At 35.8% G+C, this 14339-nt stretch overlaps 1 protein-coding gene across 1 annotated transcript in view; it reads left to right on the top strand.

Annotated features, from left to right (window-relative positions):
* Positions 1-7575: 7575 nt before the first annotated feature.
* The window catches only part of rps6ka2 (ribosomal protein S6 kinase, polypeptide 2), a 39904-nt gene continuing 33140 nt past the window's right edge, over positions 7576-14339 (top strand). Inside the window, exon 1 of the mRNA XM_043256259.1 lies at positions 7576-7939. Coding sequence (XP_043112194.1) covers positions 7841-7939 — 99 coding nt within the window. The 5' untranslated portion in view covers positions 7576-7840. The remainder of the gene's footprint in view (positions 7940-14339) is intronic.

The raw sequence follows: 14339 nt of genomic DNA, 5'->3' as shown, positions 1-14339 counted from the left end.
AAACCACTTAATGCACACACAAAACAACATCTCTTTCATTCTTGGTGAATATAGATAAAAGCGCAACCATGTAATCCTTGAGTTCACATTGGCTTCAGATTTGCCCTTATTCGGTTGAATAAAAACAGGCAGACGTCACCTGGCTTTTAAGTCAAATGACTCGAAGAGTTCCAGGCTCTAACATAATGGCTATGATCACTGCCTGGAAACCTCTCTGTCTTTCATTCATGAGTGAAAAGAGCTTTGCATGGTTCTTGAGAGTGGTTTTCTGTTGGACAGTCGGGGCTGAGTCACTGCTGTCCTTCAGGCTGAAAGAGCGATGATGAGGGAGAGCTTTGTGTGTGCAGATCTGAAGCTGTGTCTCTGTCTCTTGACAGTACTTTTGCTTTACTGTCTGAAGACGAGGGACCATTTGAAGTTCAGTAAAACCCCTCGGTGAACAAAGTTCCGTTCCAAGCCCTAGTGAGTTGTCTACTGCCTACGCAGGATGCCGTCTTACAAGGTAGCAACACAATGTAGTGTACAAAAATACTAATCAGTGAAGTATTGGCACGTTAAGCTAACAATGTAATATAAATATAATAGAAATACAGATATTGTAAACATTTGAACCGGAATTGAACTTGAATATGAAAAATGAACTAACTAGCCCTTCATAACACTTGTTGGCTAGTTGGTGACGTAAAAATAATGCATTACAATATCGCATCCATATGTATTACTTTGTTACTTTTTCATGGAAAATACAATGCATTATATTACTTTTGCAATATTTTGTCACCTAGGTTGGGCTTACCTGTTTTGTTTTTAGTAACAACAATTTAATTTTTAACTTAAACGTAAAAATCGGAAAACTCACATTAACGCGCTACCTTCAACGCTACCAACATGCAATGCTAAATTGTTATTTAATATTTTTTTAATAAATATTTAATTAACGACGTTTGCTTAAAATATAACACGTTACTTAAAATTTGACGTTAAACACGAGGTGGTTTACAGAAAAAGAAACGTATTTGCACAGAAGCATGCCAAACCACTGCGTGACTTTTTAAATAAAGAAAGTGGCTTTAGACAGATTTCCATAAGTTTGTGAATGTGTGGAACGTAGCATTTTTCATTTAACAAATCAGAGCATGTTTATGTTACGGGAAAGCCACTGTAGACGATGTCTGCTCTAGATTTCACAGCATCCGTCCTGCTGGAAAAACCTGAGCACAAACCCTATAAACACTCTAATTCCCTGAAATCTAGTTAACCTCACCTAATCCCTTAACGTTAAATCATAGACAGCGATGGAGAGCTTTGAAGATTTTCAGACAAATCCTTTGGTGAACTAGAAAAATGAATAAATCTGATTTCCTCACCGCTAAGATTGCACAGGAACTGGAAACCAGTTTCGGATGCTGGTTACGAACAATTATTTAAAGCTGCGGTCTGTAAATTTTGCCTCTTTTTCGCCCTCTACGTTTAAAAACTAGATATTGCAGTCCCCTGAGGAATTGCGTAGATGAATCTAATGTTCTGAAGTGATTGTGTAGCCTTCGTTCGTCGTACCCGTGGTATTCCTGTGCTCAGTAAGACAGATACTAAAGTACATTTTGGAATATATGACCCAAATAAGAATTTTCACCGGATATTGTCATCTGAACGAGTAATAGGTCTGCCACACTTTGATCTGACCAACTGAGGGAGAAAGCGTTACAATAAATTTTAGCTACTAATGGTGATTAAACTGAACGATCATTTAGCTCACATCACATCACGTTGTTGCACTTCATCTGATCCGATCTCTAATTGTCGCAAAACGCAAACTATGCTTTTTTTAATACAAATATAATTTCATTTCATTCACATGTGTTTTATATAATCCTTTCTGGATTACAGTCCTTGGATTACGTTATTTTTTGACATTGAATTATTCCAGCTGCCGCGAGAGTAATCTCTAATTAAACAATGCGTCTCCTGCAGTATTCACGGACATAGCCCACACTCGCCAGGACAGCTTCTTTACGTTTACAGACATGCTCGAATTTCCCACGAAAGCCGTACCACTCAAATTAGAAATCATTATTACAAGATAACCGTTTTGAACGCTGGCTCGAATATTAATTTTGTATCATTTTTAACCAAAAAAAAGTTACAGACTGCAGCTTTAATATGTATAAAACTTAGAAACTTGCGTGAAGTCTCACTTAAATCAAAGGATCATTTTAGCTTCAATATCATGCACTATTAAAATCAATCATTTATTTATCCGTTTATTCAGTGCATTCGTTATTCATTCAGTTGGCAAGGGAGGGAGGAACACTCAACTCAACTTTTCTTCTATAACATTATAAATAAAATTTAAAATTAAATTTCCCTATAGCAAAGGAGTCAAATCTATCTGTCTCTGTTAAACAACTGTCTAAAACCATAGTGTTTTACAAAAAAATACAGCAAAGCAAAATACATTCCTATATATAAACCTCTCTATTCATATATAAGGCCTATATATCAAGTCTATATATCATAAAGCTTGTATAAAGAATTTGGATAATATCACAAAGAAAATAAGAAATTACAGAATTACTTGTACTTCATATTATAAACATTTATGCTTAGAGAGTTAATTTCCATTTAAAATTAGTATTTATATAAACATAGTGTTTTGTAAAAAAAAAAAAAAAAAAAAAAAAATATATATATATATATATATATATATATATATATATATCTTACATGGAATGCAATTACTTTAGTATTAATTTATTTATTTATTTATATATTTTCCATATTATCTTACATGGAACATTGCTTATATTTATATATGGTTTTTAAAGAGATACTCCCAAAATATAAATGTTATTATCAATCTCTTACCCCCATGTCATTGCAAACCTGTAAAAGTTTGTTTTTGTAACACAATATAAGATATTTTGAAAAAGTGGAAGCTTCTAAAAAGTCTTCATCTACTTTTTAAGGTACAGTTAATGCCTTCTTCTAAGTACTGTATTTTGTCCTCACATGCGCCTTTTTGTTCTGAGAGAACATAATTATTGACATAATGCATTGGCTTTGACCTTGAATGCGGATAGAAATGTAACAGCGAGTGTCTGAGAATAAATGCCTGCTGTTGCATCCACCCTGTCTCACTTTTAGCTCTCTTTCAGGTAGTGTGCGAGAGAGAAAGAGACTGAGATTATGTCAAAAAAGACTGAATTAAACAGCTCTCTCCTGTCTGATGGATTATTTTCCATATGAATGGAAGCAGCGGTGCACCTGTAAGATAACCCGTATGGAGCAGTGACAGACGCGCCGGGTGGAGTTCTTTCCGGGCTTTTATCTCAACTGCCAAAACACCATCACTCATGGATTTGCAGCATTCACTACTGAATTGAGAAGGCCTTTGAAAATGCAATTCAACTCCTGAATTTTATTGAGGCAGCAAACCGATGCAGAATTGTCATCCAAATTTGAATTTAACCCCAAGTTATTCACTAAAAGGTTTGGAGAAAAAGAATGGTTTTTCTATGAAGTCCCTGCAAAGCCTCATTCCAATTCAGAATATAAGAAATAAATCATAATTGTGATATAATGTGTATAATAAGAATTGTGACATACATCTAAAAGATATTGAATTGAAATGAGAAAGGCGCATTGTAAAATATAAACTTAGTCTTTTTAGTCAGATCTGTGTTATAAATACAAGCCATATTTGTGACGTAATATGCATGTATAATAATAAATGCCTGACTGTAATATATATAGTGACCTTTAGAATATGTTTAGTTGAAATGAGAAAGGCTCATTGTAAAGTATAAACTTGGAGAATTAGTCATATATTATATATATATATATATATATATATATATATATATATATATATATATATATATATATATATATATATATCTACAGGCTTTAATTTCTATACAGTATGCATGACAAATGTTATTTATAATTAACTTTTATGTTTATGTGCGCTTATTTACAGTTCCTGGGTTAAATCAAAGCTTGCATTTTCCTCCAAAGAGCCATGTGCAACCTTTGGAAATTATGAAGCGCACTGGTCTTGGTATAAACAAACTACACATAATTTCATGAGCAAATATTACATTTTCATACGCAGCATTTCTTACATCCGCTGCTTGACTGCAGAGCCGGGGATAATTTACAGCATCCATATCTTTAAACCTCGGGGCTATTACAGTCAGACGGTCTACTTCTAGCACCCCACAGACACATCACCCCACAGCAGGAGCTATACACCATTACACACATTAGCGGTTATGATAAACACGCTCCATCCTAACACGGCGCAGTGTGCTTCGCTTAGTGCAGGTGTTCAGCGCCGAGGCCTTAATGCTGCCGGATCAGTTTTCAGGGGACACCTGTGAAGCCCCTGAAGGACCTCTCCATTTGTCAAGGCTGATTTAACTGTGCTAATTGCCTTTTGTCCACTTGATACATCTCGGGGCAAAGAGTTTACTCCACCAGGAACTCAAACGCGGTCCTTTGCCCTTTTTTTTGAACACGATAAATTATCTGAGTGAATCATACAGTGCCTTTCAGTGGTGAGGACTGTTTTAAACAGGATATCAGCCTTTTAAAACATTATTGAAACACTGAGATTTGTCTTGTGTTCTGCCAATTTTAACTAGCCCAAAAAAATGTTTAAAATGTCAAAAAAGGGGGACAGACTCTTAAAGAAACAAACGATAGACTTAAAAGCGTTTAAATTAATACATTTCTCATGCATACTGTAGTAATAATCTAAAAGAAAATGCTAAGAAAATGCATAAAATCAAGATATAAAAGCTGATTTAGGGTGAAAATAAGCCAGGATAACAATGGTAAAATGCATGCAATTTATAATAAAGTTTTGAGTTCTCAAAGTGCCCTTCAAGGGAGCAAGTGTTTGGAAATAAGCCTGTCTTTATGAATTTGTCAATAAATCACCGACTCACCCTATTTGCTCAAAAATGCCGAATCATTCAGCAATAAAACATCTCAGCAACAGTTTTGCTGAGAGTCAGTTTGTAACTATTTTTCATTGGCAGAACAGAGCAAAAATAGTCAATACCGACTATATTGCGTGTCGAATCAAATGTACATCATTCAAAACTAAATTTATTTGTTCGATAATTATAAACACTGGATAAAATATACCTGCAGTAAGATGGCAAACGAGCATCCGGCTGAAGGCTGCACTGGTAGGCAGACATGATACTTCAATATCGAACATCTATTCTGATATCTGGCAGGTGGCCTACTTCCTGTTTCTGTAGAGCAAAAAAGTGTAATAATTAAAGCAAAATAAATGTCCGGTTTACAACCACTGTCCTTTATAAGCAAAACACTACTTATTGTTACACGTTTGTGATTGCAAATGGAGAATGCCGTTTTGAAAGCAACTATTTGGTTAATGGGAAAAAACATGCTATCTGACTAACTCGCCGAAACACTGTTAAAGCCTATATATTTTTAGATGGTAATACCAATGTCAGTAAAACGTAACAAAATGATTGACAGACAAAGACCTTTTCTGATCGACTGAAAAAGGAGAGGCCGCTGGACTTTTTTCTGCTCTTTATGGAGCATAGGTCTGTCACAAAGACAGGTGTGATATCTCACCACACACAATCTATCACACTGTAGTGATGTTCCAGTGAAAAATGGCTCACAGCACCTTCAAGAATGGAGTATAATTTACAACTTGAAGGCTGCAGGTACCTCCGGGCGTCTGAAGATGTCCCTGCTCAGCCTTTCAAAGCAAGATTAGCCTGTGAGGCCAGGTCAGTCCTTTCTATTTATACAGCAGTCAGCTCTGTCTTCAGCACCACTGATGACTCACCGTCTTATTTAGCCAATCAATACAAAACTCTCACTCTCTCACACACACACACACACACACACACACACACAAAACTCTATAATCCTAAACAATATTTTTCCTAGACATTCGTTTTGTCAAATTAGGTTTTGTGAAAACTGTGCAACATGTTGTTGGACATTTCTCATTGGTATCCACCTTCTTCCTGAAAGCCTGAGGCTTTCCACCCATTTTAAGTCAGGAAAAAGCTTATGACATCTTTTTAACTCTAAACTGTTCAACAGGGGCTGCATCACTGCAGTCTCTCAGCACCAAACCCCCTGCGGCTAAAAAGAGCCGGGGTCAGAGCATTTACCTGGCAGAAATGCTTTAAATGCTCCAGGCATTACAGGAAAATGCTGCAATAAAAATAAAAATTCAGTTCAGCATGTTTAGGTTTCAGCGCACAAAAAAGGTGCATAGCAGCACTGGCATGTAATTGCATGTCGTTTAACTTATATGAGGATACACTGAGGTCTCTCGATCGACACGTTGACCAGAAGTAGAAGGCTGGTTAAACCTAGATTCATAAACATTTTCCACTGCATGGGATTCCTAAATTAGGATTCATAAATGAAAAAGCTCTTGATACAGTAATTTGATACTGCAATTTTCTCTCTCTTAGTTACGTAAACTAGGCAAAATATTGAATTCACCAAACACAGCTGAAAAATAAAATGTTTTTGTGTTTCTAAGTTTAGCACGAGCAGGATGATAATAGCATTAAATTATTCACATAATGGGGATTTACTAGCAGAATTTATGAATGACTTCTAATATAATTACACAAAATCATTTTCATCTAATTTTGTCTTTTTACTTCAAAATGCAAACTGTGATTTTTACTCCACAAATCTAAAAGCATGACAGATCCTTTATTAAAAAAAAAGAGATATACAAACTAATGTCATATTGTGTCATAGATCACTGTTTTTGGAGACACAAAAGTAGCTGTTTTGACTGACTACATATTGCAAATGTTGATATTCAAATTAAATGGCAAAATTAAAAATAGCTTACCCATTCATGAAAATGTAGAGATTAGATTTTGTGCCATATATGGTAAAGAGAAAAATCTTTTTTACGTGCAAAAAGCAGTATGTCAGATGAGGTTATTAAAAAGCAGTACTTATGACAAACAATATCTGGGTTGCCAACTGCATCCACTGAGATTATGAAACGCAAAACCACAGTACACCTTGCTTTCTCATAAATCCACAGAAGCTTAGGTCATCCCTCAGATTTAAAAAGTTGAATTAAGTTAAAAAGTACACGTGTAAGCCCGTACAGCAGCAAAGATATATTTGTAACAATAGCCAAAAATACATTGTATGGGCCAACATTGTATTTTTCTTCAATGCCAAAAAGCAATAGGATATTAAATAAAGATTATGTTCAGCGAAGACCTTTATTTAGCTTGAAGGCTTGATCTTGTGGTCCAGGGGTAGTCCGAAAATACAGAAGTAAAAGTTTTCAAACACTACTCCTGTTTTCCATCGGCCAGAAATACATAGATGTGCCCCAAAATCTGCCCAACAATCACAGCATTGTTTGCATAGCACCATAGAGCCACGACATTTTTTTTTTTTTCAGGCGCATTAACATAAGAATGGCTTACTAGTAGTCCCCTCAGCGCATTTAGTTGAAACGGAACAAATAATATTAACGTTTTAAAAATGACACCCTTCAGCTTTAAGGAGCTCAGTGTTTTGGGGAGGGTTCTTCACTACAGCGTGAGTGAGTGTGAAGGTGGTTCTGAGGAGGACAGCTCCAGTCAGCTCTGCCGCGCCACAACCGAACTACCGCGAACAAACGTCCCAGAACCTGCCCGTTTGGCTCCGTCATGGCCTCCCCCCTCATAAGTGAGCATTATGGATTAGTGGAGGGGAGGCGACTGTAAATCCCCCGGTGTTGTGCTGATCTGGATTTAAACGCTGGACAGATAAATTGTCATTTGAGGATAGTAGCAGGCGAGCCGGGACAATGGATACGAACATGCGCAAATTTACGGTGAGAAGATGGTTTTCGGTGTACCTGCGCAGAAAGTCGCGATCCAAAAGCTCGAGTTTATGCAAACTAGAGGTGGGTATCACTTCCTTTCGCTTCGTTTACCAACCTGTGTGTCTTGTTTCTTGGATCAAACGCGCCTGTCAACAATGTCGAAATATATCGGTCGCCGTGTAAAGTTGTGATGAAGCGCGAAAATGTGAAAACGCAACGGCAGATATTTCGGGTTTTCGGCGTTGCCTTGGGATTTAGTGACAGGTCTGTTATTTTGTCATTTTACATCAAACACGCTTTGCATTTTCGATCAGACGTCCAATCGGGTTTGGTTTGAAATAGCCCGAACAGGTCAGAGAAAAGCAGAAGCTAGCCTGTGGGAATGTGTGAAGAATCCCCCGTTACTGGAAGCCATCCTGAAGGATCCTAAAGGGATCAAAGAATCCGCTGAGAATCAAAGAAGATCCCGCTGCAGCCCCTTTTTGTATGTTGTGCATCTTTACACGTTGCATATACTGTATGATGTTAACCAGCAGGAACATTTGACAAAACTGTGTTTTGTGTAAGTTCCTTTATAGTTCCTTTACACTACAAAAAAAAAGAAGAAGATATATATATATATATATATATATATATATATATATATATATATATATATATATATATATATAGGTAAAAACAGGTAAAACATACATTTATTGCACATAAACCATCACATTTGTGTTTGGAATAAATATGTTTGAATTAAATATGGTGCTTTGTCCCAGTATGGGCAAAACTTTCTAATTATTCTCTACACTCTACACTAATTATATTATAATTTTATATTATTATTCACCCACAGTGGCTGGAGAGTTTTTAGTGTGGCCTTCACATTTTACAGTAAAGAAGAAAAGAAGATATGCTTTAATAGTATAATGCATAATTTCTTTAAGTATAATTAGGCTCAAGATCGAACAACTTTTATACATTTTATTTAATTAACAGTATGAAATCTGGGAACAACTGCATTGGGATTCTCATCAGAAGCAGTAAACAACCACGTCCTGGTTTCTAACAGCTGTGGACCCTCCGTCATTGAGTCCTGTGTTGTTTTTGCTGAACCCTCAAATGTCTGCTGGCAACAATGATCAAACCTGACGTACCTTTCTCTCATTATTAATAGTTAAGGCCTTCCATGAAGCATCTGTGCCCTTGCCCTGATGTCCACTGCATGATAAAATGGACCCAACTTGTTGTTTCTGATATATATATACACTAAACTTAATGCGTGTTTCTGGAATGGTGATGATAGAGCACATTTAGGCTAGAAATCATGTTTAGTTTAGCATCTCATGGAAACGATTGCAAATCCGTATGTTAGTTTTTGTTTATGGATACAGTTTGCTTTGCCTTTTTGCAATATTTGCAGAGAACAGCTTTCAGCGTTAAGCAGCTAAATGTTGCTACTGTTGTCAGAAATGAATGTTTGATGGTTTAAAGGTATATATAATGCCGAACCTGACAAAACTCTTGTCACAGCCTTTTGAAATGATGGGCCATGGAATGTTCAATTGCCAAAACAGGATTGAAATATTGGAAATCCATATGCTTTTTATTTTTAGATTAGCAAAGTGCTGCAAGTACTGTACTCTACAAACTAAATGACCACATTTAGCCTACATCACTGTCCTTAAGATATATATATATATATATATTGTAAATTATGTTTATTCTGAAAACATGTGTGCTTCAAGATCTGCCTATTCCAAATTAAATATCGCTCTCACACTCTTTCCCCATTATTATGTCTTCTTATCATTTCCCAATGTTTATTAATTCCAGACGGTAATTAAATGAACTCAGATGTATTCCCGGCAACAGCATAATGCACTGGAATATGTGAAACATTACACTCTCACCTGGCCGTATATGGATTTATTTCTTATTACAATTTCTTTTAATGTTCATCAAAACATGAAGATCTGTCAAAAAGCGTTTCATCGATAGATTTTTTCAAAACTCTCCATATCTCTTTGCACAAGTTGCTTTTGCTTGGACGTGCACAGAAATAAATAAACCATCTTCAGAACCAGTTTTCTCAGAACCAGAAGTCAGTGTAGTTGGGTAATAATAGTAATGGGTATACATTTTGCTCAGATAGGTTAATGCATTTACAGGACACATACAGAATATGAATATGACCAAATTTCTATGTAACAGCCAATGATAGTGATGTTTAGATGCCCTTCATTCGCCTGCTTCAGTTACGATCCTCGGGCTATAATAAAGTGCCACTGCGCGTGAAAGGTATTTTCCACCACCTTAATAAATGTAGAATATTAACTGTGGATTTGAGTTTAGATGCTCATTCGCAGTGTTTTGAGAAGGTCTTGTTAACCTTTACTGAAGATAAAGACGGTCCGCGGTCACAGAGCTCCGGAGAGCTGATCGTATTTAAACACCAGCGATAAATACAGTCAGCGTATATGACACAGCCCGGGAAATGAAATGGCTGGAGCAATTTAGTTAGTGCTAGCACAGGCCCATCGCTAAGCTTAGCTTTGAAGTCATCATGTTTGGCAAAAGCAATCACGCGGAGGTAAAATGATAAGAAGACAGGTTTAATTAAATGTGAGACCAGTAATCAACGGTGCACAGTGCAAGACAAAAAAAGAGCAGCGAATGATGTCGCTCTGCGATGTCACGGCAAACAACTGCCCAACGTGACGCTTGCATGCGATATATTACATTGGGTTTTTTTAATTTGTGAGAATTTGAAATAAATAGTTTGGCCAGAAATGAAACATTGCATGACTTGCCCACCAATGGATCTTTTGCGAATAAGTGCCATAAGAATGAGAACGTAAACAGCTAATAAAAACATATATTATCCACACATCTTGCTAACTTAAAAGAAACCCCATTGTAATAAGCAGAGCTTGTTCGCGATAAAGGAATTCATCTATGTGTTTTTAACTTCAGAGAGATGGTTCTGGCTAAAATATGAGCCCTCTATCCATAACATTGCTTTCTCTATTGATAAAGTCATCTCCTCTGAATCAGGAGAGAAGTTTGTACTGTTCAAGTACAGTTTACAACAGTCAAAAACGTTTCTAAAGGAATGCGTATAAAACAAATAAAAACATCATCACTGGAGTAAACATTATTATGGTTTGAAAAAAAATGTCTTAAGGATAAATTTGTTTTTTACGAACATGAAGATGGCAGTAATTGATGACATGTGGATTATTATGATGTTTTTAGCAACTGTTTGCACTGCAGCGTAATGCAAAATTTCTTACTCATCTACATCTTGACCTCAGGGTGATTTTAAAATGAAAACGTTAAGTAAAAGGCAGGCGTTTGGCCAGCTAAATCATCCTAGACCTACAATCGGTCAAGTAAACTACCCGTGTATTTTTGTTTTTTCCCTTTAAAGAAGCTTTCAGCCAGCGAATCCGTGAGAGTAATTTTTAATCTACGAGAGACAGGCGTTTATGCCATAATTAGTTTTTTATTTTGTGCCAGGCACCTGAGAGGATATTAAGCAATCAGGAAAAGGATCAATCTCTGATGTGCCTCACGTGGTTCCCATCAGACCATTTCAGCTAAAAACACCTAAAATATCATCTCTTCGGTGTCAGTAAGTTTGTATACACAGATAGCATAGGCATAAGCAAGCGTATAGTCAAATATTTGTCTCTGAGTGCTTGAATTATTTTGCTTTACCTGAGGTTAAAAAAGGAGAAGAATGGCAACTACAAGTTCAGATGTGCATGAGGGTAATAACTAGCTTTCGATAACTAGCTTTGTCCATTAGTTTATCAGAGTCATTATGAAACCTACAATTCCTCATAGTTCACAAAGATAGCATAAATAAAGTTATATTTTTGCATAAAACAAACAACATCGTTCTGCTGTGGTAATAACAACTTTATCCGTGTTTACAGAATTGAAGAAATAGAGACATGAATAGAGAACGAGAGGAGAATATAAAGGTCACAAATGAATATTAGTTTGCTTACAAAGGACAATTTAGATTTTTTTTTCTCTCCTTGTTGTTGTACTAGGCACGTATATTGGTCTGACAAAAATTAAAAAAAAATACAAATTATATATATATATATATATATATATATATATATATATATATATATATATATATATATATATATATAACAGATTTCAGTAATCTTTTTTTGCAAAGTAAGCCATGTAATTCTGCGCTCATCATTCTGGGTTACATGTGGTTTCATCTATAATTTGATGCATGTTAAGTTTATTAACGATTCATCATATGGCTAATCTACTTACGCAAGAGAGCTGAAGTCAAATCTAAGCTAAAGTCCAGGTATTAATTTCTATACAGGGATCTGTTTCCGTATCAGGTTATGTAATGCTGTCACGTGTCAGATTTACAAAGACATTATAGATTTTATTATGATTCTACACAAATGCGTTGACTGAAAACAATGCCGTGGCTACTTTATATTGAAGTGAAATTGAACTAAAATATGAATGTTTGTATAGCTGTGCTAATTGTTTTAAAAGAATTGAGGTTAGTTTGTAGAAATGTGTCAAATGTTTCCAGGATTATGTGAACATATTAACTGCACATTCTACAGTACAATGTTATCTATGCTGAATTTATTATATATTTAATTATTATTTTGATTACAGCCAAGAGTTAGACTGCTATGGTACTTTTCATATATAATTTTCTCCCGGTGGATGACAAATAACTAAACAACTCCATTGTACATCGAAGACTCAAGCTCATGCACTAAAGGCTTAAAAGATAGAAATCTAGTTAATGGCCTGGTTTCATAGACAGGGTTTAGCCTAAACCAGGATTAGGCCATTTAAGTAATTTCTACATACATGTCTTAGAAAAAAGCATTACATTTGTGCCATCTTTAAACAAATCAAAGGCAATGACACGTTTTAAGATCAGCCAGTGCATGTTTCTTTCAGTTCATACAGCTCAGATTTACATTTTAGTCTATGTAGGACCAGGCTTAAACCTTGACTGTGAAACCGGGGGTATATTAATGCATTTAATTCTAGTCAAAATAGTGCAAAAAGTGCTTTTTTCAGGTTTTGGTGGAATTAGCTTATCACGATTCTCTGACTGTCGGCCGTTCCTGTGCAGAAGCATGGGCAATGTAGTTTTTCACTAGGAACAATAAATGGGATTTTTATTTGTACTCTACAGTAACAATTGAAATTAACATTCAACTAAAAGCTTTTGTCGCTAATTTATGAAAGCAGTGAGTCACCACGCCACGCTGTACAGAGGTTTAGGAGTTTTAGGCCTTTCGGATTGAGCTGTGCAAAAAAACTCCCTTTACTTGTGGAAAAATCATCGCAGCGCTCAGCTTTGCTTCACAAAGGACTGGAATTTTGATTAAAATTTATCAAATTTGAACTGCGACGAGCAGTCAGCGATTACTGGGTATTTGTATTTAGATTCATGGCTTGTTGTAGCGATGTCATAATGCGACGCTTGTGCTGTGGGACTTTTCTTATTTAGTTTACGCGCTTCTTCGTGGCAGATCGTGAGCTCTCACGCACAGACAGAACCTTGTCTAGTGTGTAGGCAGGTGTAGAGCATCTATGATATTACTATACTGCACAGTGTTGTATTTCAAGATCCATCTTTAGATTGCAGCACTATCGCAGCAGTCCTGCCGCAGTCTTCCGCAGTAAAATGTAAATAGACTTTTCGCACTAGAATCGTGGGAGAATTAAAGAAAAACATATTCACTAAAAATAAACTGTGCTTGCATGAAAGTGTTGTTTATCTGCACGCGCTGTCTGGTGTTGATTTAGCACCCAATTTATATAATAAAAATGTTACCTTTCACCTTATTTGCCCTTTTTTGTTTCTAAGACATCAAGCAGGCCGTCCGATCTGAAATGCGGGTCAAACCAGCTCACTTTCTCACGCTGTTGATATCCAGTGATGTGTTCAGACAGGGTTCTGATCTACCGTGTTTACCATCTCTATCTAGAGCTGGTCCCACTGAGAATTTATATGTGATTTATTCATATCATTTTTAATTTTCACGTCTTTCCAAAATTAGCCATAGTTGCATGTGCAGTAAGTGCGTTTCTGCTGAAAATAACATCAGAGTTTGGGCTTTAAAGCATTTTAGTAATTAAATAGAACCTAGTAAGTGAGTCATTTAAAAAGTTATATGTATAAATTCTGTATCTTACACACACAAACCATATGGGATACTTAATTGCAGTAGAGTATGAAATTAGCTAAGCTAAAGTGGCATAACGTAAGCATAATATAAAGTAATTACACGTGGCCTAAATATTGCATTTCGTAATTTATTGTCACTGCAACCTAATTTGAAAAACTTAGAAGTGGCCTGAAAATAAATAAATCAAATTATAACAACATTATAATTAAATAACATTACAAATCCATTATATATTAAATGGATTTACATCCATCACAGCCACCCAAACACTGACTTAATAAATA

The sequence above is a fragment of the Puntigrus tetrazona genome, chromosome 13 (genome assembly GCF_018831695.1).
Source record: "Puntigrus tetrazona isolate hp1 chromosome 13, ASM1883169v1, whole genome shotgun sequence".
Lineage (NCBI taxonomy): Eukaryota > Metazoa > Chordata > Actinopteri > Cypriniformes > Cyprinidae > Puntigrus > Puntigrus tetrazona.
The sequence above is the reverse complement of the archived record's forward strand: the minus strand, read 5'-3'. Positions and strand labels throughout refer to the sequence as shown.